The 26826-nt window shown below is 33.2% G+C and overlaps 2 protein-coding genes across 7 annotated transcripts in view; one reads left to right on the top strand and one right to left on the bottom strand.

The window, feature by feature from the left end:
- Window positions 1–424: 424 nt before the first annotated feature.
- Hrb27C (Heterogeneous nuclear ribonucleoprotein at 27C) lies at window positions 425–25686 on the top strand. 6 transcript variants are annotated; one of them, XM_085185025.1, is made up of 10 exons: window positions 425–584; window positions 2470–2673; window positions 7885–8075; window positions 8695–8777; window positions 9881–10104; window positions 10477–10676; window positions 12480–12569; window positions 13952–14121; window positions 22948–23029; window positions 23492–25686. In XM_085185025.1, the coding sequence occupies exons 1-10, from the start codon at window positions 547–549 to the stop codon at window positions 23605–23607; spliced, it is 1398 nt and encodes a 465-aa protein (XP_085041151.1). In that variant the 5' UTR covers window positions 425–546; the 3' UTR covers window positions 23608–25686. The 6 variants fall into 6 exon arrangements, with proteins under 6 accessions (XP_085041151.1, XP_085041152.1, XP_085041154.1 ...); XM_085185026.1 differs by lacking the exon at window positions 22948–23029 and adding an exon at window positions 18080–18131; XM_085185028.1 differs by lacking the exon at window positions 12480–12569.
- The window catches only part of LOC146539371 (uncharacterized), a 48798-nt gene continuing 45461 nt past the window's right edge, over window positions 23490–26826 (bottom strand). The window contains exon 12 of the mRNA XM_085185031.1: window positions 23490–26826. The gene's annotated coding sequence lies outside the window, so the exon portion shown is untranslated.

Here is a 26826-nt window from a genome sequence, read left to right as displayed (position 1 = left end):
TGGCAAAAGATAAGATTAAATTATATTAATAATTTCGATCGCTTTATGCAAGTAGATGTATGTAAATATTTTAAACTTTCAGCCTTTTTTTACAAAGTTACAGTATTAAAAAAATACAAAAACACTACGGTGTTTGCTAAAGAAATTTTGAAGACATGGAACTAAATGTGAATGGAAAATTACCATTAAGTGTTTTTCAATGTGGCAACAAATAATACTTGCCATCTTGCGTTGAAAAATATAAACTATCTAAAATTGAAATCATTCCGAATCTTTTATTTTATAAAAATACTTCTTTTACGCTTATTTCATATCTTTAGTTTTTTAAATTTATAATATATATTTTTAACAAGCAATTGTTCTCAAATTATAGATGAATATATGTTATAATTAAAATGAAGTTTTTGATTTGACTATTTCCTCCTTCCATGACTTATTTGAGAAAGCGGATGTGGTTGGTCCGCCATAATCATTCGTGTGGGTCTGTGCTTGTGTGGTTTGGGTGTCTTACCGGTGCCAACCATTATTTTTAATTAGTAATAAGTTATGCGTATGAATCCAGACATGGACGATGACGAAAAGGGGTAAGCACATTTTTAAATAATTATGTATAACATCAGTGCTTTTTTAAATGTTTTAACTATAATAGGTCAAACTACATGTTCGCTTGGTGTGTCGCATTTCACGATTAGCCAGCAAGGCTCTTTGATTATGCTTAAATTTATACTGTTGTTAAATGAAATTCTACTGTTATCATAATCTTAAGAGCTTTCGTTAATATGTAATAATGGATATGGCAAAAATTAAGTACACTTAATTAGCCTTTTACCGGCGAGCGGCCACCGACCCCAAGCCTTGTCGCGCGACTTGCGTGTACCGATCATGGCAGCTTTACTTTCCTATCGTACATAATACCAAATTTTAACATTGTAGGACTGTTGCTTGCAAATATTTTCGGTAAATTGTTTATATAATCGTTCTTTCAAAAATCTAGGTACGCGGAAACGTCGCAATACGTAATAATAACCTTTCTGTGACTAATTATGGCTTTCTCTTATCAGTAATTTATGGTTAACATTGTCGTCGGCATGTCTAAATTAAAGATATATTATACAAATTATATTTTTGATTTCATTAATGAGGTTAATGGAACGGCGTTGGAAATGCCGCGTAGCTCAATCTCGTTAGCGAATGTGCTAAAACATGCTGATTCATTTGCATACGGTTACTTTTGCTGATGCTAGTAAAGCATTTCTTTCTAAATTTGCGGATACAATCGATTTTGTTGTATGTTTACATAAATTCAAAGTATATTCATGTATTTGAGAAATGCTTCGTCAATAGTAATTGACGCATCGCCCTCCAACATTTCACGTCAAGTCACACGTAGCTATCGTGCTCATTTTTTGTAATAACAACCCTAGTTTACGTACTTTGTTTTTATTCAACAATTAAAACTAACCTAAAAACACGCTTCTGTATTACTAGTTCGCACAATTTAGATATTCACTTCGAAAATTCTTAGGTTATAATTACTTTAATCTATAAAAAAAGCATCATGAGACATTTTAGCAATTACTTTTTATACTCGAGAGAATGTTACTTTCACCGATTCAATACTTGTTTTATTGAAATGAGATCATATCTTTCACCTTACTTTTATTTTTTTTATATATCAGGCATTTTTTTCATATGTTTTAGGTGGCTGACAAATTTTATAAAAATTTAGTCATATAATACGACGTATTATATTGATAAGTTTTTTTATGATAATATTTTATCTTACACTGTACCTATTGTATGTACACAATGGTCAGATAATGGCAGATGACTTAAGTATTTGGGTCAATTGAATAAAAATTGTCAACCAATTTATAGTATGTATGGTACAAGGCTGGCATATCTGACCCTAAAAAATAGTTTTTTTTTTAACATTTTACAAATCATAATTTTCAAAGTTGTAAAAATACCATGTTCTTTAGTGTACTTGGTGTGCAGCATGTTATATTTACAAAAAAAAAGAACAATATTTAAAAAAGAAATACTAATAATAGTACTGCTATATTGCTACTTTTCTAAGCATAAATTTAAATACATATTGTGTTGGTTGCATTTGATTTCCAATCTCAAGGTAGCAGTTAGTCAATTTTTGGCAAGCACTTTGTCCAAAGCAACAAGTTGAACAAATTCTTGTTGACTATTTGAAAATTGTGTGGAATATAGCAAGTAAATATAATACATTACATATAAAAGTATATAAGGTAGGCAGTTGTGCTAAGCGACACAGCAATCAACTGTAAACAATTATTATAGCTTCAAACCTCTAAAAGGAATTTTTATAATAACTTGTGCCACTAAACTCATAATAGCATCTTTTCACTTAAGTTCCTTTTACCTATCCTGGTGGGATACAACATGAAGCTAAAAAAGATCATTTTTTAAGGTTATAATTTTATTTAATTTACACAGAAAACTGTTTGTGGGTGGACTATCATGGGAAACATCTCAAGAGAACCTGCAGCGGTATTTCTCACGCTATGGTGACGTGATAGACTGCGTGGTGATGAAGAACAGCGAGTCGGGTCGCTCCAGGGGCTTCGGCTTTGTGACATTCGCAGAACCCTCTTTAGTTAATGTGGTTTTGCAAAATGGACCCCATCAACTTGATGGAAGGTGTGTATATTTTTTTTTGTGTTATTTGTATGGTTATTTTAGAGGTAAGTGATAATTTCACAGTAATTAATATTTATAAATAATAATTTTGTTAAGAAAAAATATATGTATATTAAGGGGATTTAGTAAAGGTGGCTTTGTCTTCCTTTGCTAGGCTGCATATTTTAGTTGTTTGTAAAGCTACAGTATATGTGGTATCTTCTAAGATAATATAAAAGATTATTTTAATCAAGATTAAATGTAGGTAATAAGATTGGCTTAAAAAATAAACTAGAGTAGCATCTTCATTAATATTTTATTCATATTATATGGATGTAGGGTTGTTTTTTTATTCAAATATAATTTAAATATTAATGTTAAACTTTCTAAACACCCAATTATTTATTATTCAATATACCTATAGTAGTCAATAAAAATTTTACTACACTATGTACGCTTTATATAAAAATTTGCATGGCAAAATAAATTATAAAATTGTAAATATATAATACATGCTTAAGAGTCAAGAAAATGATAGTTTAGTTTGATAGAAATAACATATTTTTAGTTTTTCAAGGTTTTTCATACTTCTTCATTGGTAACAGTTATCCCCTAATGTAATGAAACCATAGGGTGTCTTAAAAAATCAATAGTTTCGGAGGGATGTTAATATCCTTTAACTTTAACTACTCTGCAAATTGTAATAAAACTTTATCTCCCAACCAGTTTTTATTATGGTTAATATAAAAATAGCACGTGTTTAATTCTTTGAGGATATTATATAAAGTAAAAGAAATTGTTTGTTAAAACGCGCTAAAATCATGAACTAGTCTGTTTAAAATTGGAGAGAATTTTTGTGTTAGATTCTTCATTTATCAAAGAAGGCTATCGTAAGCTATATTATATGAACCATAATGAATGTGTCACTCGTGACATAGATCTTAGTTATTGCGGGTAAATGCTAGTAATACAAACGTACGCAAATAAATACATACGAATAGAACTCAAAGAAATTGACAAATAAAACGTTGACATTTATTATATTATCACTGAGATATAATTAACGAGTTTATTGGACATTGTTGGTATTAAATATAGATTACCTTAATGCACTTTAATCCCAACAATAGTTTGCCCGTATAATATAATATGCTATACTAATATAGGTTTTTAATATCTACCTTTGATACAAGCTCGGCCGCCGTGCGTGTGTGACCCGGTTGGATGCGATTCGCGCTCGCTTGCACTCTATACGCTAAATTCTTTGTGGTGATCGGCAACACGTGTGTAAACAGTGCCAATTTTTTGTATTATATTATTGGAAATTGTTTTTTTTTTTGTTTTTAGAATGATATAAAAGTTTTTTTTTTAGCTTTCACCTGAAAATCAATTATTTGATTTTTGGTTTATTTTCTCGTTTTGTCTAAAGATGTAATTTCTAAGTAAATTCATTCAACATTCAATTTGCTTATGTTTTTTAGATGATGGCCGTATTTCCAAATTCTTTAAATAGCGTTCCGCTACAGACCTTGTAATTTTATACGAAGAGAAATAATTTATTTCTCACTATATTATACCGTAGTCTGTACACCAAACACGCCAAGCAAAAAGGCAGCGTTGAGATTAAAAAAGTTTGTATAATAGAAAACAATGTATGAAATTATGCAAGCAATTTACACAAATTAATATGTATTATTTAATGGCACATATCGCTGCTTTCTTTTTTATTATTTCACACTTATATCTTTACTTTGTACTAAAATTATTTATTAGCTGATGAGTTTGTTAGTTCGATCGCGTTGGCTAGCCCGAATTGAAAAAATATTTTTGTATTAAATAGTCCATTTATTCACGAAGGCGAAAATATGGCTATCTATAGAGAATATATTATTAGTTTTAATGTAACTTAGATTTCATTAACCACGCGGGCGAAGCCGCAGATGAAACCTAATTGAATGATGTATTAAAAATGTTTCTATTTTAGTATATCATGTAAACTGTATGTAATAAAATAAATATTTTAAATTAATGTAATTCCACATCCAGGCAGTGTCTCCAACTAACACGTTGTAGTCACGTTCAGATGTTTGTGGGAAATTAATTGCAAACCAGCATATACTTGTTGCTTTTCATAAGCAAGCTAGTCTACAAAGTTTGCGACAACTTATAATGTACATCTCAAGTTTTATATTGTTTAATAGCATAAGTATGCTAAAAATGCGTTATACTAGATTAAACTCCCGCCGCAGAGGAGATATATAAAAATATTTTTTAATGGTTGCATTGGGTTAGAATCCCATTCCTGGGAACGAAATATTTGATATTTTCATCCTCGCTGACGAGACAAAGCGCGTCGTTGAGCTTTGCCACGCACGCAATGTTTTGAAAATTCGGCAGAAAATAGGGAAAGGAAGTGTTCTTAAAAAAAAAGTAATTTGCAAGATGATATATAATTATTAAATTAATGATATCGTATAGTTGTAAGTTGCATTCCAAGTTCTATTTAACAGACATGTTGCTAGTGAAAGATTAGATCAGTGAAAGTCACATCGGAACGGGAAAGTCCCGCTCTCTTCTTTAGCCCCTATTGAATGTCATCAGTAGGCAAAATAATGCCGATCTCGGATAAGATTTAGCAAAAAATTCGACGCCATTTTGTGAATGTTGCCATATTGTAGCTTAAATAATAATAAAATTAGATAACAGAACCAAAGTTTTCTTTTTAGTAGGTTTTTAAATTTCTGTGTACGTGTTAATAAAATTAAAAGATGAATATTAGGTTACATTCTACAGCAAAGATTTTGTTCTATCTGCTGCGAAGCGAAAGACGGTCATCTTATATTTAAATGTCGTATGATTAATAAAACTCAAATAAACGGCCAAAATATTGTTACTTTTATATTTTACATTTTTTATTCGTTAAACTTAGGATGTATTAGTAATATAATAGTAAACAAGTAGTTTTTAAAAAGTATATTTTTTTAAATAATTGACATGAGGGTAGGGTAGGGTCGCCATCTTGTCCAGTGTGTGATGCACAGTACAAGCCTCCCAAAGTCATTAAAATCCTGTCAATAGTAATTAAATACAAATGTTTACACAGTCATAATATGGTTTGGTCTTTTATTATTGTATAGTTATCTAATATTACTATTAATAATAAAAGTTTGTTAATATAAAATCGCGATAGGAGCCCACGTCAGTCAGTGATCATACGAGTCGGTCGAACTGCTCTCAGCCGGTGTCGAAATTGTCTCGTTATATTACTCCCTGGTCATTTGTCACCGGTACTTCGAATACTTGTACAGACAAGTTTGGAAGATATTTAGAACTTGATTATTATTAATAGTATTGGAGATCGTTAATCTATATTTTATGATGTGACGGTTTTTGATATTAATAGCAGTTAATAGGCAGACGAAATTCATTTGGACAGCGTCTGATTTCAAATAGTTTTGATGGTTGTGGGTTCGAACTGGCCTTGGAGGGATGTTAAAATATTTTCAATTCCCCACTCTGGTGGAGGCAAAGTGCGATGTTGAGTTCCGCGATTCAATACACAATTGGGCGGGGCAGTGGGGGAAAGAGTGTTTTAACACTTTTTACTTTTATAAATGTTTTTTTAATTATGGGATGACCAAAATATTCCCATTGATTCAGTTCTCCGATAGGCAACTTAAATAAAGAGGAAACTATAGCTATAGTTTGTATTTTGACCATATAAGGAAACACTTAATTAAACTAAAAGTTAGATATTAAATCCTGCATAAATCCTAGCGGATTGACGTCTCAACTTCAAATACACCATGATGCGGTTAGTGAGATTTTTAAATAGTTTACTTTAAATTGTTTTACTATTAATATAATGTTATATCGGTTATTAAAACTATAAGATTCATCAAAATAACTAACGTTTCACGTGAAAGAATGTTCGACCTTCCGCCCGTGTTCGTAGTTGTAGGATCAGACAGACCTTGTGATTTAAAAATATAGAAATTAGAGATGGCCTGTGATTCATTTGATATATTTATTGTTTATTTGTGTCGCTTCGTCTTTCCATAGATTACATCGCCCAATGGTGAAGTATGCGGTAGTTTTGAATTCGATTTCCACTGGATTATGTTTTTATCCCATTGGTACAGCATGAAGTTGGGCTTCACTATTCAATATAGTGAAGTGAATCGGAGTGTCTGAACCTACTGTCTTCCTTAATATTTAGGATATGTATGAAGCTGAAAAAAAAAACATTAATCTAAAATATATTCCAAAAACCCTGCATATTGTAATTGTAATTTACGATATCAACGTTGAAGGTAACTGACTAACCTTTGAACAAGTGCTTAACTTGAGTTAAACAAAGAAACAAAATATATTCCATATTTGTTTTGGAATGTTTAGATAGAGATTATTAAGTAGATACTATTGTTGATTTCGAACTTGAAGTATTAATTGTTAATATAATTCAATTCGGCGTTAAGTTCCGTCAATTAACACGCAATGGTTCCAGAATTCGGCAGAGAGCGGGGACAAGAAGTGGCTTAATGAGAACGGGGTGTTGTAACCCTAAGTTCCCAGCTTCTCTTCGACCAGTTATGTGCGGGATAAAGAGTGAAGCTATAAATAATAATAATAATAATTAAAATTTCTTAGATATGTGGTCAATTGTGCGTTATATAGAAGTTTATGTTAGCCGTAATCGTAGAATGTTATAAAAGATTGCGAGTGTACAATATACGGTATAACCTCAAAATGAATAACCACGTGTTTCATATACCAATATGTTTTTCCGATGATCTATAACTTATCATATTACTAGTGTAATGTACAGCTTATTTATATTGTAGTTTATAGTAAAACGACACTGCTTACCCAAATTTTGCGCGCAATTCAACACGCAATTGTGTTGAGACGGAACTCTACACCGCTTGTCTGTCTACCAGAGTGGGGAAATGAAAATAATTCATTCCCCTTAGTAGGAAATGAATCAACGTTATCAGACACACTTTGAGGATAAATTTTTAGTTACTTAATTTTTTTTACTGACAATTCTCAAGATAAAAACCTTCAGACGCTGTGCCACGATAGTCTCTTTAACTATCGATTTTGAATTCCGTATTTTATTTAAGATTTCAATCTAGTGGCTTTCTGTAGAACGGACACTGATGACATTTCTGTGTAACTTACGATTCAATTTTTTATTTTAAAATATATTAATGAACCCGAAAATTCCAGAACGATCGATCCGAAGCCCTGCAATCCGCGCACCTTGCAGAAGCCCAAGCGCGGCGGTGGCTACCCTAAGGTGTTCCTCGGCGGTCTGCCGTCGAACATCACCGAGACCGACTTGCGCGTGTTCTTCGGCCGCTATGGCAAGGTCATGGAGGTGGTGATTATGTACGACCAGGAGAAGAAGAAGTCTAGAGGTATGTTGGTTTATTTTTTTAAATTGTAGATAGAAAAAGTTTCATTTATTATATGATAACAAAATAATAATTTTATTTATAAATACGAATTGTTACCTTTTTTACTAGTGTAGTGATAAAGAAATAGATTTACTATTTTTGTTGTATTTTTTTAAGATAATAGTTCTGTTTAAAAAAAGCTGAATTCCACATCCAGGCAGTGCCATCAACTTTTTGTTGTGGGTACGTTCAGATGTTTGTGGAACATCAAATGCAGACCAGCATATAACTTCTTGTTTTTTTATTGACTGGAAAGTCTACAAAGTTTGCTATATTTTTTTACTTACATCTTTTTTTAGCTTCATCCTGTATCCCATTTAATGCACCCAGCTTTGCAGGTCTGAGGGGACCTAGTGTTAAGACACGCTGTTTCCTACTTTCTGCATAATTGTATAGAATACACTTATCTCGTTACTACGAGGTAATAAATCGAACTCATAACTGTAGCATTTACAGTTAGATGCTGTGACGCAGCGCTACGACGGTCTCATTCTCAACATTTAATTTTTAATTATATTTATCTATTTAAAATATTATTTGATTCCTTGGGATATGAGAGAGTATCATAAATTGTTTACAGGCTTCGGTTTCCTGTCGTTCGAAGACGAAATCTCTGTAGAGAGAGTGACTCAAGAGCACTTCATCAACCTCAATGGGAAACAGGTAAATATATTTTTATGATTTTAGTTTAGTTAACTATATATAACGATATCAAAGGGACTAGGCATTTTACAAAGTTATCAATGGTGATTGTGAATAGTAATAGGAGGATTTTTGGACGCCTTGGCAATTTTGTTGTTAAATTGAGTGACAATGTATAGATTATACATGATATATTATTGTATCCACATCCAGGCAGTGCCTAGAAAGTTTCTTTTCGTTGGTACGTTCAGATGTTTGTGGGAAATCAATATGCAAATCAGCATATACTCATTGTTCTTATGAATAAGTGAGTCTACAAAATTTGCTACATTTTTTGTTTTTTTTTTTTTAGCTTTATAATATATCTTAAATGGCGGAACTCAATGCTACGCTTAGCCCTTTTTACCAGAGTGAGGAAACTAAAATAACTCATTCCCCTGAGTGGAGATTGAACCCACAATTGTTCCAGTCACACGTGTTGCTGAGCTATGACTGCCTAAATGAAATGAGATGAAAGTCATTCATTCACTAATCAGCTTAGAATTATATAATGACTTCTTAATTATCTTAAATGATTATATTTTGTTAATAAACATTGTAATGTAATGACTTATTTTTTTTTCTGTTTCATTTTAAATTAATACAGTTTTCACTATCATTTAATAATATTAGTCACAAATTCGTTCATGTTTTTCAGTGTTGTTTATCAGTGAGAAATAAACTTAATGTAAAATCTTTAAAAACTCAAAATATTATTTATTGAAATAGGACATTACAAGTTGTTCCGTCAGTTGTACTTAAAGCTACCATACTGTCTTAATGAAAATTTGTCCTGTATAAAAAGAAAATATTAATTATTAATTTAGTGCTAACATTACTAGCCTGATATGCTTATTCCAAGAAAGAAACAATGAAAGCACGGGCAACAAAAATCCGTGATGTTTAGCACTATTATATGATACAATAATATACAATATATTATATTATTGCACACGCAAATCGCAAGTGCACATAACATAAAAAATAAGAATTAATAAAAATTCTCTTCGATGGAACCTTTAAATATTGGAGCTGTATAAAAGGAGAATAGAGCTCTTAATTTAATTACAAAAAACCTAACGCAGGTGGAGATCAAGCGAGCGGAGCCTCGTGACGGTTCCGGTAAACTCGGCTCGGCCGGCAGCGGTATGGGTGGTGGCGGCATGGGCGGTGCTCCCGGGGACGCCCCCGCAGCTGGACAGTGGGGTCCGCCGCAAGCTGCCCCCATGAACATCATCCAGGGGCACAACGGGCAGATGGGAGGGCCGCCCATTAATATGCCCATGGGTGCACCGAATATTATGCAAGGGTGAGTTATTAGTTTTTTCCCATGAAAATGATCTGTGGTATATGTATATGCAAGTATTATGCAAGAGTGAGATAGTTTTTGGTTATTGTATTGCATCCATGAATTTCATCCAGAGGCACAATGTATATTAAATTATTATGTGAGTGCCACTAATAATATTTTGTGTAGAAGGGAGATCAGTATTTGAAGTTTATATTTTAAAACAGTGCCATATTTATAAAAAAAATTGTGTCCAACAAATTTTAGTGATGTTTGTATATTTTAATTTAGAATACACAAAGGTCATTAAAACAACAAAAGTCGAAACTACTTACTTGGCGCATATAAAGTAGGGTGTAGTGGAGTATACTGACGTGTTGCGTGTGCGCACAGGTACCAGGGCTGGGGCACTGGCGCCGGGCAGACGTCGTACGCGGGCTACGGCGCGGCGGGCGGCGCAGGCGCGCCCGGCAACTACCAGGGCTGGGGGGCGCCGCCTGCCCCGCAGGCGCCGCCGCATGCGCCCGCCTGGCCTGCCACCAACAACTACACGCAGCACGCGCAGCCGCCCGCGCAGGGCTACGGCAGCTACGGTTAGTGCGATATGACTACAATCATGGAGACTTTTGTTGGTTTTATACCTCTACAGGTTATTCTCTATTTGTTTGGACAAATCTTCAAAAACTACACACAGCGCGCGACGTCGCCCTTGCCAGTGTTACGGACGCTACAGCTACTTATTTTTTATTATACTGAAAAATATATATATATAGCCGAGTGGCTACTAGTAGATTATGATTATGTGACGCTCTAGGACGAATAATGTAAACCGTTGGTAATATCCAGTAAAACTTCACGATGCCAAAGTATTCTTCGGTAATAGAAAATGTTACAAATTTAAAGAGTTGAAAGTAAAATATGTGTTGAAAGTCAAACAATCTATCTAAGCCACATGAGATATTAAGAAATAATTTGCGTACGTCAACATAATCAATACTTTATATTGACGTACACAAACGAAGGTCTGATGTGGAAATGGCAGTTCAGCCGAACCTACATTTATATGAATATTGTGAGCGTTTATTCAGCGTGATGTTGTGAGCCTAGTACAGAAAATTTTTTCCGAGAACCCTACGGACAGCCTACACGACGCACGCTGTAAACGCGACGATTTTAGGTTTGATTCTCATTCCAAGGAATTATTTATTTTCATTTACTTGCTGTTTTTAGTAAGAAAACGAAAAGAAGTCGCGGCGTTGAATCTTACGCCAAAAACACGCAAAGTCTACAAAATTAGACAAATTAGTTAATGTAGTTTCTTAACCTAAAGTTCCCTTTGTCTTTGCTATATTCGGGATATAACGTAAAGCAAAATTTTGTCATTTGGATTAATTTTCATAAATATAATTATTTTCATTTTATCATCATTCTCATCATTTTATAATTATATAATATTTCATCATAATAATTTATGCGTAATAATTTTTCGACATCGCTATTGAGCGTTGCTGCTTATAAAAACAAGCTAGACCATAGTAAAAAAATTTTAACGACTACGAGCTTGACGTTAAAAATAGTGACGTGATTTAGAATATACAGTGAATAAATGTATATCCACATCCAGGCAGTGCCTAGAAAGTTTCTTTTCGTTGGTACGTTCAGATGTTTGTGGGAAATTAATATGCAAATCAGCATATACTCATTGTTCTTATGAATAAGTGAGTCTACAAAATTTGCTACATATATTTTAAGTAATGTAGTAATATGTCATGTTTGTTAGCTTCACTTTTTCCTGCAGGTTAGTGTATCCTACACTTGTTGCCTATTCTGCTGCTATTAGTGTCATATTCTGAACGGTATAACAATTTGATTGAAAAGTAATTTCCTATTCATTATATATTGAATTGAAATGTACATTTTCAAAATGTAATTCAACATACATGCACACACATCCACACACTAACACAAAGATGCAATAAAATTGTATATTTCTATAAAATTTTAAATTAAATTAGTACCTACCCTGTAAAAAACCCCGCGATTCCCATTAATATATGCCAGTAAAAACCTATAACAAAAATCTAAATAGCGAGTCTCCCTTGTGTCAATGAAAATAAACAAAATGTTCATATATTTTGCCAGTGTTTGGCCATGTTGATGGTCACTGTTTATAGTCACTATCAACCCTAGTAATATCCGGATGAAAACCTATATTAAAAAACTTTCTTTATGTCAATGATCAGAATGATATTTTTGACAATGTTCGGCCATGTTTTGTTAATAACAATCCGTTTGCCAAAAAGCCAGTAAAAACTCGTATTAAAACCATAGCCAGTTAAATAAGATACCCAAGTAAATAAATAAAAAAGAGTAATGTAGTTGTGTTATGTTAACAGCCAACTACAGCTCGGCCCCCGCGGGCGCGTCGGCCGGCGGCAGCTGGACCAACTGGAGCATGCCGCAGAACTCCAACTCCACTGGCTCTGGTACGGTGCTTGTGTAATATTGATTTGTGACACAAGGACGGACAGACAGACAGAAACTTTTTTGTTGTTGATATTATAATTTTACTGCTTTTTTTCATTTGTTTTATAATACTGAATATACATAGAGAGTAAGACGGTTTTTGATATTTTATTAATACTTTCAACTCCACTGGCTTTGGTAATATTGATGTATGTGACACAAGGACAGACAGACAAAGTTTTTTGTTGTTGTTGTTATTGTAATTTTGTTCTATGGATTGCTCAATGCGACACTTTTGTTGTTGTTGTTGTTATGATGTTATGGCTCTTTTTTTTATGTTAGTCAAGTCAGACAGATCAAGATGGTTTTTAATACTTTATCATGTATATAATTTCATTATATCTTCTGCAAAACTTCGAACTTCACTAGCTCTGGTACATGTATAATAATATCTTACTTTTGTTATGCGGACAGATATACTGACAGACAGATAGATATTTTTGTTTTTTTGTTAGTTGATACACCAACAGACGGCTTTTCATATAACTTTACTATTATATATTAACATATGTGAATGTTTTATGTAGATTGTCGCTCCTAACTATAAAACTCCTAATTTCACTGGCTCTGGTACATTACATATACATAAAATATTTACTTGCTATGTGACACACGGACAGGAATACGGTAAATAAACATAATATATGTTACATAGATATGCCACAGAACTTCCATTCCGCTGTCTGTGGTATGATTCATTTATAATATTACTATGGGGCACAGAGACAGGCAGACAGATGAAAACTTTTTTTATTGATATTATGATTTTATTGTTCTGTTTTTTTATGTTAATGCATAAACAGATAGACTAGGCATTTTTTATTATGACACACTTGCAGCCACTTTTTGTCATCAATATTATAATTAGAGAGAGCTTTTTTATGACTTGCGGATATTCATTTAACTGCACTTTTTTACTTTAAACACAGACATATTGTTGTTGATTTTAGACAATTTACTAATACACTTGCACAAAAATAAAAATTACAATGAAAATTGCACAATGCTGGAATATATTATAATAAAAACCCAAACTACATCATTATTAATAATTTATTTAAATATAATTTATAGAAAAATGTGTGAATTTTGGCTAATATGTTTGTTTTAGAACAGTTATTTACCAAAATAATCTACATATTTAACGCCACGCCGAAAACTGTGTTTCTTACATATACTGTGTCTCACTAGATAGTTGTAGGATAGGTGTAGGATAGGTGTTTTATTAATATATTTACTAGGACCAAGATTTGTGACAAAAAATAAAAAAATATTATTATAAGCATAACTAATGTTTCTTATGTAATATAATTAGAGTAATTATTTTGATCTCAACCTGCAGGCTCGTACGTGCCGCTGTCGGAGGGCGGTGAGATGTACGGTCGCGGCGGCAACGCCGGCACCGGCGCGGCGCCCCTAGCCGGCGCGCTGTCCTCGGCCGCGCTCTCCAAGTCCTCCTCGGCGGACTACTCCACGTACCAGCAGTACCCGCCTGCCTACCAGCAGGATCAGGTATGAGACTGCAAGCTCCTGGTCTGTACTACTTGAGGAGTGGAATATGGTACTTGGGCGTCCGTGAGTTACGTCACATGTTAGGGGGGTCGAGCGGGTAGGGAGACCTCAAAATTTCGTAATAGATTTTATATATATTTTTTTATAATTTACTTACATTTTTTTGTGTGACGTCACACTGGGGTTCATAGAATCGATCGATCAATAGAAAAAACCAAATTTGTGTGACGTAATTTATGGACGACCCCTTATAATACTTGACCCTTTGTATTTGAGATATTACCTATATATGGGTACTAAGTCCTTGTGTTTGAGATGTGAGGCTAAATGGTCTCAGGTGCAAAGGGTTGTTGTGTGTATGTATGATAGAGCATTTTATAGTAGTGTAGTTTGTTTGTAAGTTAATTATTTTTGGGTAAAAATTTGTTCACTTTTCGATTAGTTATTTGTCTAAAACAATAACTGTAGGATAAATGAATATATGAATCAATAGAAAACTCAATTATCCTTCTATATATACTTCAACAATCAATCATATGAAATTTGTCATTATAATATACCAATAAATAATTATTGGAACTAAAAAAATATGTAGGAAAGATTAATAATATATTTCTGATCATAAAGACAAAATTTTAATATTGTAATTAGAAAAAAGTATTCTTTACAATAAAAAATGCTCTAATATACACACACAACTCGTGTATTGGCTGCGTGTCAGGTAAATGCGAGAGCCGCCATTACGATCACGACTCACGTGACACGTCGCCATTACACTAAAGTACACAATGTATTCACATAATGTTATTTTTTATTATTTTTTCAATTGAATAAGTGATTTTGGAAATGCCAAGTTTAAGTAATGATAGTAAGTTATATATTTTGTTGCAATTTATGCTAAAATATAGTTTCAATGTATCTAATGTAGGAACAAATGTTTTGAGTTGATATTTTTTCATGTTTGTTAAGCTGGCGTTTATTAAAATCGCAAAACTATATTTCGAAATCACGGATTCTATAACAATTGCGTTGGTAACTTAGTTATTGTACATATTATACATAACTTTTATTATATTTAAACATAGAATAATAATACTCTCAAGTAAATTAAAAAGTTAGATAATACATAATTATTTTATTATAAATACTAAGCTATCATCGCAAATGTCATTTGGACTGTTATATGATTTTATTGACATATTTTTTATTTATTTTTAAGTGCTTCACATTTTTTTAAAACAAATTTCTTATGCGCTTTCATTTTTATTGCGATTAAAGGTCAAGTTCAGTTTTTAAATTTCACAATAAATAATCAATCACGTGAATTCAGCCTTAAATCGTATTTTACTTTGTGAATTAATTTATTTAAAAATTCAATATTATGAATTATTTCACAAATGTATTTTTTTATCATCATGGAATTGCTTGGCTTGAACCATTTACCTTTTTAGTTAGTTCTATATAACATGCTCACATATTATGTTTGCTAGGACATTCATCCTCTGGGTAGTATTAGATATAAATAAATATGTTTTCATTTTAATGTCAAATGCATTGCTTTGCTTTATCCCCATGCTTGTCGTTCCATGAACAACTTTTCTCCAACAATATTAGTTTTTATATGCAATTTTTTACACTAAGAATTCTTAATTTTAGAATAATGTGTGGAAAAGAGTTGTTTTATTTTGAATAACTTTCACTGAATCATGTTGAAAATATAATTAATTATTTATTAAGTGATATTTTCTATCTTCATGTTTAAATGTGTAATTTATATTTTCAACACGATCTAATAGGTTGCGGTGCTTAATATAATAAATATACTATTATTTTGCTTGCTTTCCCTCAAATTTAATATTCCCACATTAACAGTTGGTGCAAATACTGAATTGAAACTACTCACGTATTATTTGATATTACTTAAATAAATAAATTATATTTATTATTTTTCTAAAAATAGTTTCTTTTCGGTATTTGTTTATCGCAAACATTGAAGATATGTCTCAGCTCTAGGATTGTTCAAATTTTTCTGTCGTAAAGTAATTTCCAAAATCGCCTAGATACGGCAAAGTACAGCCAAGTTGACATGTTGATTGTGTTCATTAATATTCACTTTAATTAAATACATGGGTTTTGGTATACTGTCTTCCATAAATCACATTATCGCTTCGTTCTACCTCCCGGCATCCATTCCCCTGTTTTACACAACCGTATGAATGGATGAGTAAATGAATCTTTTCATAACACGTTTCTTCTTTTCGTCTCTTTCATAACACATTTGACATGACTGGTGATGGACTTGTGAGTGAGTGAGAGAGGGAGCTCAATTTGGTTGTACTGTAGAGTGTAGTGTTTGCGATCCACGTGCAGGGGCTGTCGCGTGCGATGTCTTAGCCGCGTCCATAGTGTCCTCATCACCTCATGGCGGGTCGGCTCGCACGCTTTCACTGCTACTCACAATGGCTGGCTCAGTTGCGGCGAGTGGTTCATGTGTTCTTCTTTTGCAGTTGGTCGATCAGGGCCCACAAGAGTGGCTCCTCCACAAAGACAATTAGATAGGGGTCCGCCGGGGTAGTCGCGGCTAGGGGGTCTCACTATGGACGGGCATCGCACCGCACCAGACTAAGCTTCCCTTTAGTTCCGTTCCGATCGTTCGCATCGCATCCTACCTACCTACACTCTAGAATCTAGAGCGAGATGACATAGCTTTGTTTCATCTCAACATGTAAATTGGCATTTAAAGTACAAATTAGTAAAACAACGATTTTTCTCGTATTGTTGCAGGTTCATTAATATATATAATTTTAACGATAATATTAAGAGCTGTACTTTAAGTGTTCAGAGATGAAATTCGAATCTGTTTATTGTAACCAGAGCAGAGCGCGCGCCACGCGGCCGCCCCGAAGCCGATTTTCATTAATAATGGACATTTTGCTTGTTTTGTACACTTTATATTTTTATACTTTTTAGTTGATATACAAACAAAATCAATTATTTTTTAGTATGTGGCGTGAGACATAAGGAGGCTTCGGTGCGACGCGTCTAGCGCACCCATACCTATGGTTTATCGTCCCATTACTCGCTCTACGATCGTGTGTTTACTCTTATCTACTATTTCTTTTTATCTCCACTTTGGAAATTGTCTCTGCTACATTTTTAAGTATACTCTTTTTTTTTATATAAAAGCGAATAATCCGACGATAAATCAACCTATAAACATTAGATTGTCAACGCAGGTGGCCTAATTTCAACATGTATTCTAAATTAAGCTGGTATTTTATTTGTGTTCAATCAATAATCTCGTAGTGATGCTTTGTACCCTTGAAGATTCGGAGGCCACTTCGCGTTCTGATAAGAATAGGCCCCCTATAGGTCCTCAAATATAAGACCTGCCTTGTATACTTCGTCTAGTGTCTCGGCAGAGAGATTTATCACTAGTTTTTTTACTATGGGGCATTACGTGGGGACCACTAAGGCTCGCCAACCGCCGTCGTTCAGGGTTCTGGGTAAACCATATAGCTATCGCCCACTTAGTGTATAATATTCTATTAATTAAAAATAGACAAAAAGAACTGTTTTAATAATAAATAGAAAACTAGCAAAATATTATATTACAAACTATTAATTTAATTGTGAAGTAAGTTTTTGTATCTAAGTAACACGTTCACATGTCTTAGCAAGATCAGCCATTAGGGGTGGTTTTTAGTATCATAAGTGTTACCAATCTAGATTCACAGGACCATCTAGTGAATTATAATGTTAATAATTGGCAATATTTTATTTTACCTATTTTGGTACCCTGATAAAAATATAAGTGAGGTACTAGTATAATGACAATGACCGACGCGTTGGCGGGCCTGGAGGCACTAGGCGGGCCCGGGGTACTAGAGGGGCACTAGGGGCACTAGACGGGGCATACGGGGCGCGGGCGCTAACGAGTGCGCGTTGTGCGGGCCAGGGCTCGTCGTACGGCGGCGCGCGCTACGGCGGCGACTACCACGGCGCGCCAGGTGTGCACCTGCCGCACCACGCGCCCAAACACTTCAACAGCGACTGCGCCAAGGACTGGCCCGCCGCATAGACACCCACACACCCCCCGACACCCCCACACACCTTCACACACCTCCACACACCTCCACACGCCTCCACACACCCCCACACGCGCGCGCCCGGCGCCCGAGACTTACAATGCAATCTAATGACGATGTACTATTATAATTATAACTAGTTTGACTACAGTTTTTAAAAGATTAGCTAGAGAGGGGAGACACTCCGTCGACTGCATTGACACAAACCCACACGCGTACGTTAACTTAGTAGTAACAAATTAATTGTAATTAAATTTTAAAGTACGTTTTACATTTAATAATATACCTACGGTAGTGTTGTTTGTATAAGAGTACGGGCACGGCCCCCGGTGTCGCGGCGAGCTCCGAACGGCTCGTGTACATCTCTGTACACGGAAAGTTTTTAATTTCTTTGCCTTTTTTATTATCTTTTATTTTGGATGTGGGCTCCTTTTTTAATGTTTTTAATATTTTCCATTATGTCGGATGATTTTGTTTTCGCGTTTTTAAAATGATTTCTTTTAATGAGAGAGACGCAATGGCGTCGGTGGTGACGTAGGTGATGTTGCGCAGTGCACGGCGGCGATTCCGCCACATTTGACAGACCATATGTTAAAACAAAGGCCAATTTAGGGAAAATTACCTAACCAACTTAACTTAAGCTAATGACTTGTATAAATATTTGGTATATATATCGATATGTATGTTTAATATTAGAGTTTTTGGTTATTTACCACCCACTTAGACTTAGGAAAACGTTAGGGATCTAATGAAATAATGAACATTGACTGAACGTGATTTAAATATTTTTAATTTCCCGACGTTTCGAAAAGGGAGCAATTCTGTATAATAAATATAATTCGTAATTGTAATGATTATTTTTTTCTTTTTATATGAATTTTAGTTTTTTATTGCAATATTTAAGTTTATAATATTGAATAAAATAAATAATTTAATAATGAAGTTCTACCTGCCAAATTGTTGACGAGCAAGAGAGGATGTTGTATGTTTTAAGTGACGACGCTCAAGCACTTAGTATAGAGGCACCGCACCTTTCGCGCGGACGTGTACATACTTTAAACTACTGTTAACTAAACTATAACTAAATATGTCTATTGTAAAGTTAATTTTTACGTGATCGCCAAACGAACGCGGCGCCCGCCCGCCCCCGGCCAGAGTGAGTTATTATTTAAAGTAAACAATTTTTAGATTAAATTTAATGTTAGTCCTTTACTGTAACTATATATCGATCAATCGTTTGACCGATCGACTGATTAAAATTTTAGTGATAAGCTAAGTAATGTGACGGCCGGGGGCCGCTCGCCGCGCCCCCCTTCTCCCCCCACACACACACATACCCCGGGGGGTTGTTATTGATGTTTTGATAGGGGAGTTGTTGTTGCACTGAAGCATTATTTGATCGTATAGCATAGGGTTATTTAAGATCGCGCCGTAAGTAAACTTAATTATTTATCAGTGAGCACTCGCTCCGGCGAATGGTGCGGAGTAACAAAATTTATGCTAAAAATAGAGAAAAAATAAATAAACGCCTTACGATGTGATGTTCATATAGTTACGCGGATATTATTATTACACACGACTGAATACACATCATTATGTAGGGAGACGAAACTTGTACCTTCTAACGTAATATTCAAATAATATAAATAATAATTGTTAAATGACGTCGGTGCCTATCTCTACGCCCCGCAGCTAGGTTACGTGTAGTGGTGTCCGCTCCTACCGCTCTCCTCTACTCTCTCACTTGATCGTTCCTATGTAAGTTAGGTTTAATTTGTTTCGATTCATTCCTCGTTAGTAAGATTCAGTCTGTCGTTGGTAAGTTCGCTTCCCCCCCTGTACCCCGGTGTACCCTCGGGTACCCGTTCACCCCCCCCTCCCGCTATCGTTTCCGCGTAGGTTAATACACAACCACCGATAGTGACGAATGTCCTCACGTCTGTTTAATGTTAGGAAACGATGCCTTAAACAAAGCGTTAAGTGAATATAGAGATGATTTATTATTATGTTATTTTCAGTGATAATGAATTAGCACTAAGGTGTTCTTAGACAACCTTCGGAACAATTTGTATGAAGTTAGTTTGTAATCAAGCATCGTGGCAATCTTCTAAGTAACATAATAAAGAGTATAATTTATTTAAATAAAGGTATAATATGTATTAGAAATTTTAGATTTACTGAACATTTATAATTAAACTTAGTGCAAATTATTGTGAGAAATCAATTGATAAAACTATTTATATGGGTTTTTAATTATTATTATTATTATATAGGAGAAGAGACATAAAATATTGGATGAATTTATTAATTAAAATAGTTAGCAAAATACAAATACGGTAAGACTCGTTAAGAGGCTCCGTCTGTCAAATGTGGTCTCTGGTCGGCCGTGACGTCACTGTGCGACGTCCGCGTAAGTTTTAACACTATACCTACTGTATCTTAATATTATAATATAATAAAAATAATGTTTATTAATAATATTTGATCATGGCTTAACTGTAGTACTGTTGTGTAGTTTACAATTTCGACTTGTTTGTATTACTTTATATAATAATAGTGTACGCGGTTTTTTATATGTGTATGTTTATTCATATAGTAGTAACATGTTTGTGTAAAAGTGTATTTTTGGTATATTATTATTAATATAATATAAAAATAATAATATTAACAACAGGCGCGCGCGGTCGACTGTCCGTCCGTCGCGGCCGCCGTATCAATAATGCCGTTATGATCGTAATTGACTAATTATATTATATATACGTGACCCCTAGTGTTAACGTTAGACTAGCAGGAATCGTTTTTTAAGTTATTCTCTATTTTGTACTGTAAATGTACGAATTGATTGCATTTAGCGACGCGCCGGCGACGTCACTATTAGTCGGTTCTAAAGTTATTTTAAATCAATGCAGGTATTATTAATATAATGAAAAAAAAACCTTGTATTTATACTAGATTATATTATTATTATGATATAAATGTAATTATTATCGAACGCATATTATTAAAGTAAATAAATCGCACGGGCTTTACAGTTAATTGTAACATTAATTACTTATAAAACTTAGGGCAAGTCGTTATTTATTTCTGTTTTTTAATTAAAAAAAAAATTCGATGTTGATTATTTTTTTAACTTTTAATAAATATACATATATACATATTTTTTTCATATTGTAGTGAATAAAGTACATAATTCTCGATCGATTAGATTACAAAAAAATGTTAGGTGAACTTATCGACTGATGTACAATATAAAATAATGGTTACTTGCGGCAATATATTAGTTTTACTTTACGGCCACTACGGGCGCCTGTATTTATAATTAATTTGTTAGCCGACGGTAAGCAGTAAGACTACGTTGTAATTTAATGTAATTAGCCCTAAGCCTCGGGCGGGGGAGGGGGGAGCGCACGCGGCGCCGGGCCACGGGCGGCGCGCGCGCACCTCCCCCCTTACGCTCTTATATAAAAAGAAAAATTATGATAGACTTACACGTGCGTCCTTGTTGTTTCTTTTTAAATTTATAACATAACATAACATATGTAAACCTAATGATAATTAGTTAATTACGGTTAAAGCACTAAAATATTAAGACGAGAAGCTTATTATATGTGCGTTTAATATTCGATGTAACTCAAAAGTGCTATCACACTAAATAACACTTAAGGTTTTCGAAGTAGAAATTATGCATTATTCAATATATTAGGTATTTTGGGTATATATTAGAGTTAGTTTTAACTGGTAAAGTAAGTATGTAGTTTGTAATGTAATGGAAAAAATAAACAGTTTGTCGTAGTTTTCTAATATTAAGCTTCTTCTATCTTAATGGTTTAAGTAATACTACTGGTTGATTAATTAAAAAAATATTAATATTACCACTGCAAATATTTGAGATATCTTATGATGAAATATATATCTACTTTAAGGACATTATAAAACGTAGATAATTAAAAGAAATCAAAAATTTCAAAATATATCTGGCATTTTTAATGGTCGCCCCCTCATCCCATAGAGTAGTGTACCCTTTTAGGTGTCTAAGTTATCATAATTTTTGTTTTTATATCTTAATAGCGAAGTATCGAAAATTAATAATAGTCTTACACGACTAATGTCTACTAGTAGCTACTCACTAATTTTACGCGATATACCGTACTGTACATTTCTGAGTTCATTGCATGTATTAACTTTTGTGCCGCGGTAAAGTATCTTAAAATATACACTAACTTTTACCTTACATTATCTATATTTAATCTTAAAATGGATTATTAGTTTGGATTTGGCAAAGGAAATAGTTACTTTAATTTTACAAACAGTAAACAAGTTTTTTCTAATATCAATATTTAAAGGTTGATTGATTTTTATTTAATACTTAACAATAAATGCAATGTATTGGAGATGGTGTAGGCAGCGTCACGGGAAAGTCCCCGAGCAGCCGCGGTGGCCATGTTAAGTGACGCGATCGGAACGTCTCGATAAGTTCCCGAAAGCGATTCATCGATTTAAAAGCTCAGTTGTGCCTTTTTTCTTTCACTTAACATGAATTTTGTGTTATTAAGGAGTGTTCTTTCACTAAAAAAGAGAGTGATGTTTAGAGTTTCATATTGGTTTAATTTTCGACATCTTTTTTTTGCTTGTAGTCATCAGTAGAATTCATATCCTTTCGAACATTTCGTTTATTTTTTTTTTTGCATAACAATTGTAGATTTTACTTAAACAGAATAGTAAAACCCGTATAATACAGGTGCCAATGATATTCTGCCCCGGCATGGCGTCACCACAGCCATCTTACTGTAATATATCGGACGTTTCTGCCACACCATCAGGTTATAAATTACATAAATATCTATAAATACCTGTAAAATAATCGTTTATAGTAATTTGCGCTAGATAACACCGGTAGGTAGAAATAACACATAGATAACACATCCTTATGTTGGTAAATTATGCTTTGTGTTTAATCTCCAAATAGTTAAATAATTAGCATTAATTTAGTTGAATTTAGTTTGTTTGCAATTGAAATGTCATTAATTTCATTATTTAATGTATAATTAGTCTATCTAGATATATGGTTACGATCGCTAGTAAAATCACGAAGTGTAATTTGCCAATAGTATAATTCGTTGGGTGAGTGGAGAAGGTGCGTGGTGCGGTAAGTTTTTTTTTTATTACTATACTATTTCTTCTGTAAATCAAGTGACAAATTTCAATTTTAAAAAAGCTTTTATATATTGCTGTTGATAGTTTAGTGCCTTTGGTCGTCGAATTAATGTAGTTAATTAATTTAGGTGACGATCACGAGTACACAGGGGGCTCCGGGGACGGTTACCAGAAGTCCTCTAAGCGTCACCACGGGTCTGGCGGGGCGGCCTCTGCGTCATCTTACCATCCCTATCGGCGTTAATGACTAAACTTACTTTACCATATACTGTTTACCATTCAACACTTTAATTTACCACTCTTTGGAAGGTTCTGAGTAAAACTGGCTTGTCAGTTCCAACGTATTAAGCAACAGGTATTTTGATACAAAGTCTATTAATATGACTAAAGTGTGGTTTGTTTTGGATCTGTGTTATAATTGTTAGATAAGTTCCTGATAAGTTTGGGTATTTATAATGCTGTCTCTTTCTTTTTACTATTAAAACACAGCGACGTTGGTATTCGTTTGCATAAATTAGCAGGAGCTTATCGAACAGATAACCCAGCTCTTTAGACTACAACCTAAGCAGATTCCATCTGATATGGATTTAAGGATTTTAATTAATAAATTTGTAAAATATGTACTTTTTCTATAAAAGCAATCATAGTGTATAGATGGTGTCGAACACGAGCTAGACGGTGACGACACTTTAATCAACTTATAATTCTTATAACTAAGTTGGTGGAGTCCTTCCACTTTTGTTTATATTTCGTGTAGCTACTAACTTTGTGGACGGCCGGTTTCATTAGAAACGTTGAAATTCAATAGTTCTAGTTGCTACTGTCTAAGTTCGTACTAATGGATATGACTAAATAAGTACCTCTTGGTCGCATATGACATCTACACTTTAGGTAAAATTATAAATTAACATGATATTTTGGAAATTTGGCAAGTATTTTTCATATTTAAATCTATTTCTACAACCGTTTAGTGGTTGATTTCTCTTTACAATTGTAAAGTCGTATTTTCGATGTTTATAATATAGTAACATAGATGTAAGAATTCACCAAATCACGTCCATACAAGTTTCTATCGTGTATTCCTTCCTACCAGTGTACAAATTTTTATAGTGTTAAGTGTTGCCAGATATATCTTTTGCTTGTTTTATTTTTTTTTTACTTATTTCTCTGTATTTTTAGTTTTTAGTCTTGTAAATGGTAGTGAAATAGCAAATTTGATATATCTTGTGTTGTTACGTTTTTTTGGATCTGGTAACACTGTTGTAATATGTAAGTTTTGAAAAATGCATTTATTCCTTTTAAGCACTACTACATATCAAGCTACATTATATTATGGTGGTCTATCTGTTTTTTAAACTAGTGTCGTACATTTGTTCAAAATATCTATTTTGTAATGTTTAAAAAAAATATCCAAAACTTTCTAAATTAAGCTTAATATTTCAAAATGTTCCTGTCTTACATTGTTTTTAACAATACCATTTTATTTTTATTAGTTTCATTTTAAATTCCAATCAAAACATTTTTATAAATATCAAATAATATTGATGAAATCGCACGCGTCCAACTTTTCCATACATTGTAAAATTTTCCAGAGATTTCCATTGAAACGTCCACTCTCGACTTGACAACTGTATATCTGTTTACATTAATAAAAATACTTATAATATTAACTTTTATTTTTAAATTCACGTACAAGACTGTCTTCAAGCTGTCCAGAAACAAATATCACTTAGGTTTTAATAAATTTTCTTACATAATATACTATAAATTATAATAAATAGTTCATTTTAGTAATAACAATACATATATTTTTTTTATAATAAGAATATTTAATTTAATTTTTGAAACGTTTTGAATATAATAAGTACTTATAAAATATTATTCTGAAACTTTTGACCTTGGGTAAGTACAATCGAAATAGATGAATCATGTAATAAATATTAATTTACATAGTCATTAATTTAATGAAATATAGTATATACATTGTAATATATTATTATGTCGAATAAATTTAAACATTTAGACAAGTTAAAGGTCATAATTTATATAGGATCGTTATATTAGAATTAAAATTAAGCACTCTTTTTGAGTATGCCTATTTACTATATAAAAGGAACTATGTGAATATGTTTTTGTTTTTATATTTTACAAACCTAAAATTTGTGTATGGATAAGTTATCTATAAACTACTACTTTAAATTGAATTATGTTAGCTTCTATTTTAAATATTTAAAACTATTATTTTTTTAAAAGTTTTCGGTCTAGTTGTTAGTCAATGTAGGAAATCAACTGTTGGAATGTCTAAATAAATTATGTAAAGTCATATTTTAAAATTATTTCTATTAATAAGGCTTTATCTAGTAATTAGTTAATTAATAGTAGCAATATAATGGACAGATACATTTAATTTGACAATAATTTCATTATTACGATAATTTGGCTTAACTGCTTATAATATGCATAAAAATATAAAAAGCAGAGTACATTGAATTTCTTAAACTACTTAAGTGTAATATTTCTGAAATAGAATAATTAAAAATCTATTGCAGGGGTTAATACTTTTTCCAGCTTTTTATAAATCGGTGTTTTAAATCTTAGGGATTACTTAGTCATTTCAAGGCACTGGGAAGTGTAATTGAGGAAATTGTAAACTAAAACGTAAATGAAGGAGCTTTACACATGCATTGTTTAGTGGTTTTCTTAATTAATATTGGAATGGTACAGAATTAAAAATCTCGTGTATGTGTTTTATGCAAAAAGACAGCAAAAAACGTACAAGCGCACTCACAATAGAGCTGTAACTGTATTCATTACCCCGTTAACAGAAATCATTGAAAATATATGCATATTTAGATAATAAATATATTTGGATTATATTTTTTTGGGTTCGAATCCTGATACTAGCAACACTGTTCATTCTGTCATAAATTAAACATGAACAAAACTGACAAAGACGTAGAACACATGGTCATTAAAAAGCACCGAAGCGAATGAAATAAAAAGTATTTTAATACGGATGTTTATAAAAACATACACATAATATTTAAGATGAGATGTGAATGTACAATATGCGTGTTATACTCGCTCTGGTGAACCTTTCTCTGTGTGTCTGTCGTTCACCCGTGAACAACAATATTGGTATAATAAAAACAATATATGGAATGTGTTCTATATTCAAATTTTCGAAGTTCCATGAGTAAATAAAAATGTAAGTACACATAAGTATCAATTAACTAAAAAAACATATAGAACATAAGTCTCAAAGTCACTAATCACTGCCTGTAACACGCATTCATCACTCGCGCAGTGGGTCGTGGGCGCGGCACGGGTCAGGGCGGCGGCGGTGCGCGATGCGCGCAGTTGGCGCACGTGCACGTGTGCGCGTCGGGTGCGCCTGTGTGGCCTGACAGGGGGGTGTGGGCTTGGGACGCGCGGTAGCAGAGTTCCCGGTAGCGTGCGCAGC

Source organism: Heliconius melpomene, chromosome 4 (genome assembly GCF_056956725.1).
Source record: "Heliconius melpomene rosina isolate 202511_hmr_F chromosome 4, ASM5695672v1, whole genome shotgun sequence".
NCBI lineage: Eukaryota > Metazoa > Arthropoda > Insecta > Lepidoptera > Nymphalidae > Heliconius > Heliconius melpomene.
Note: the sequence above shows the minus strand (reverse complement) of the source record. Positions and strands in the feature narration are given on the sequence as shown.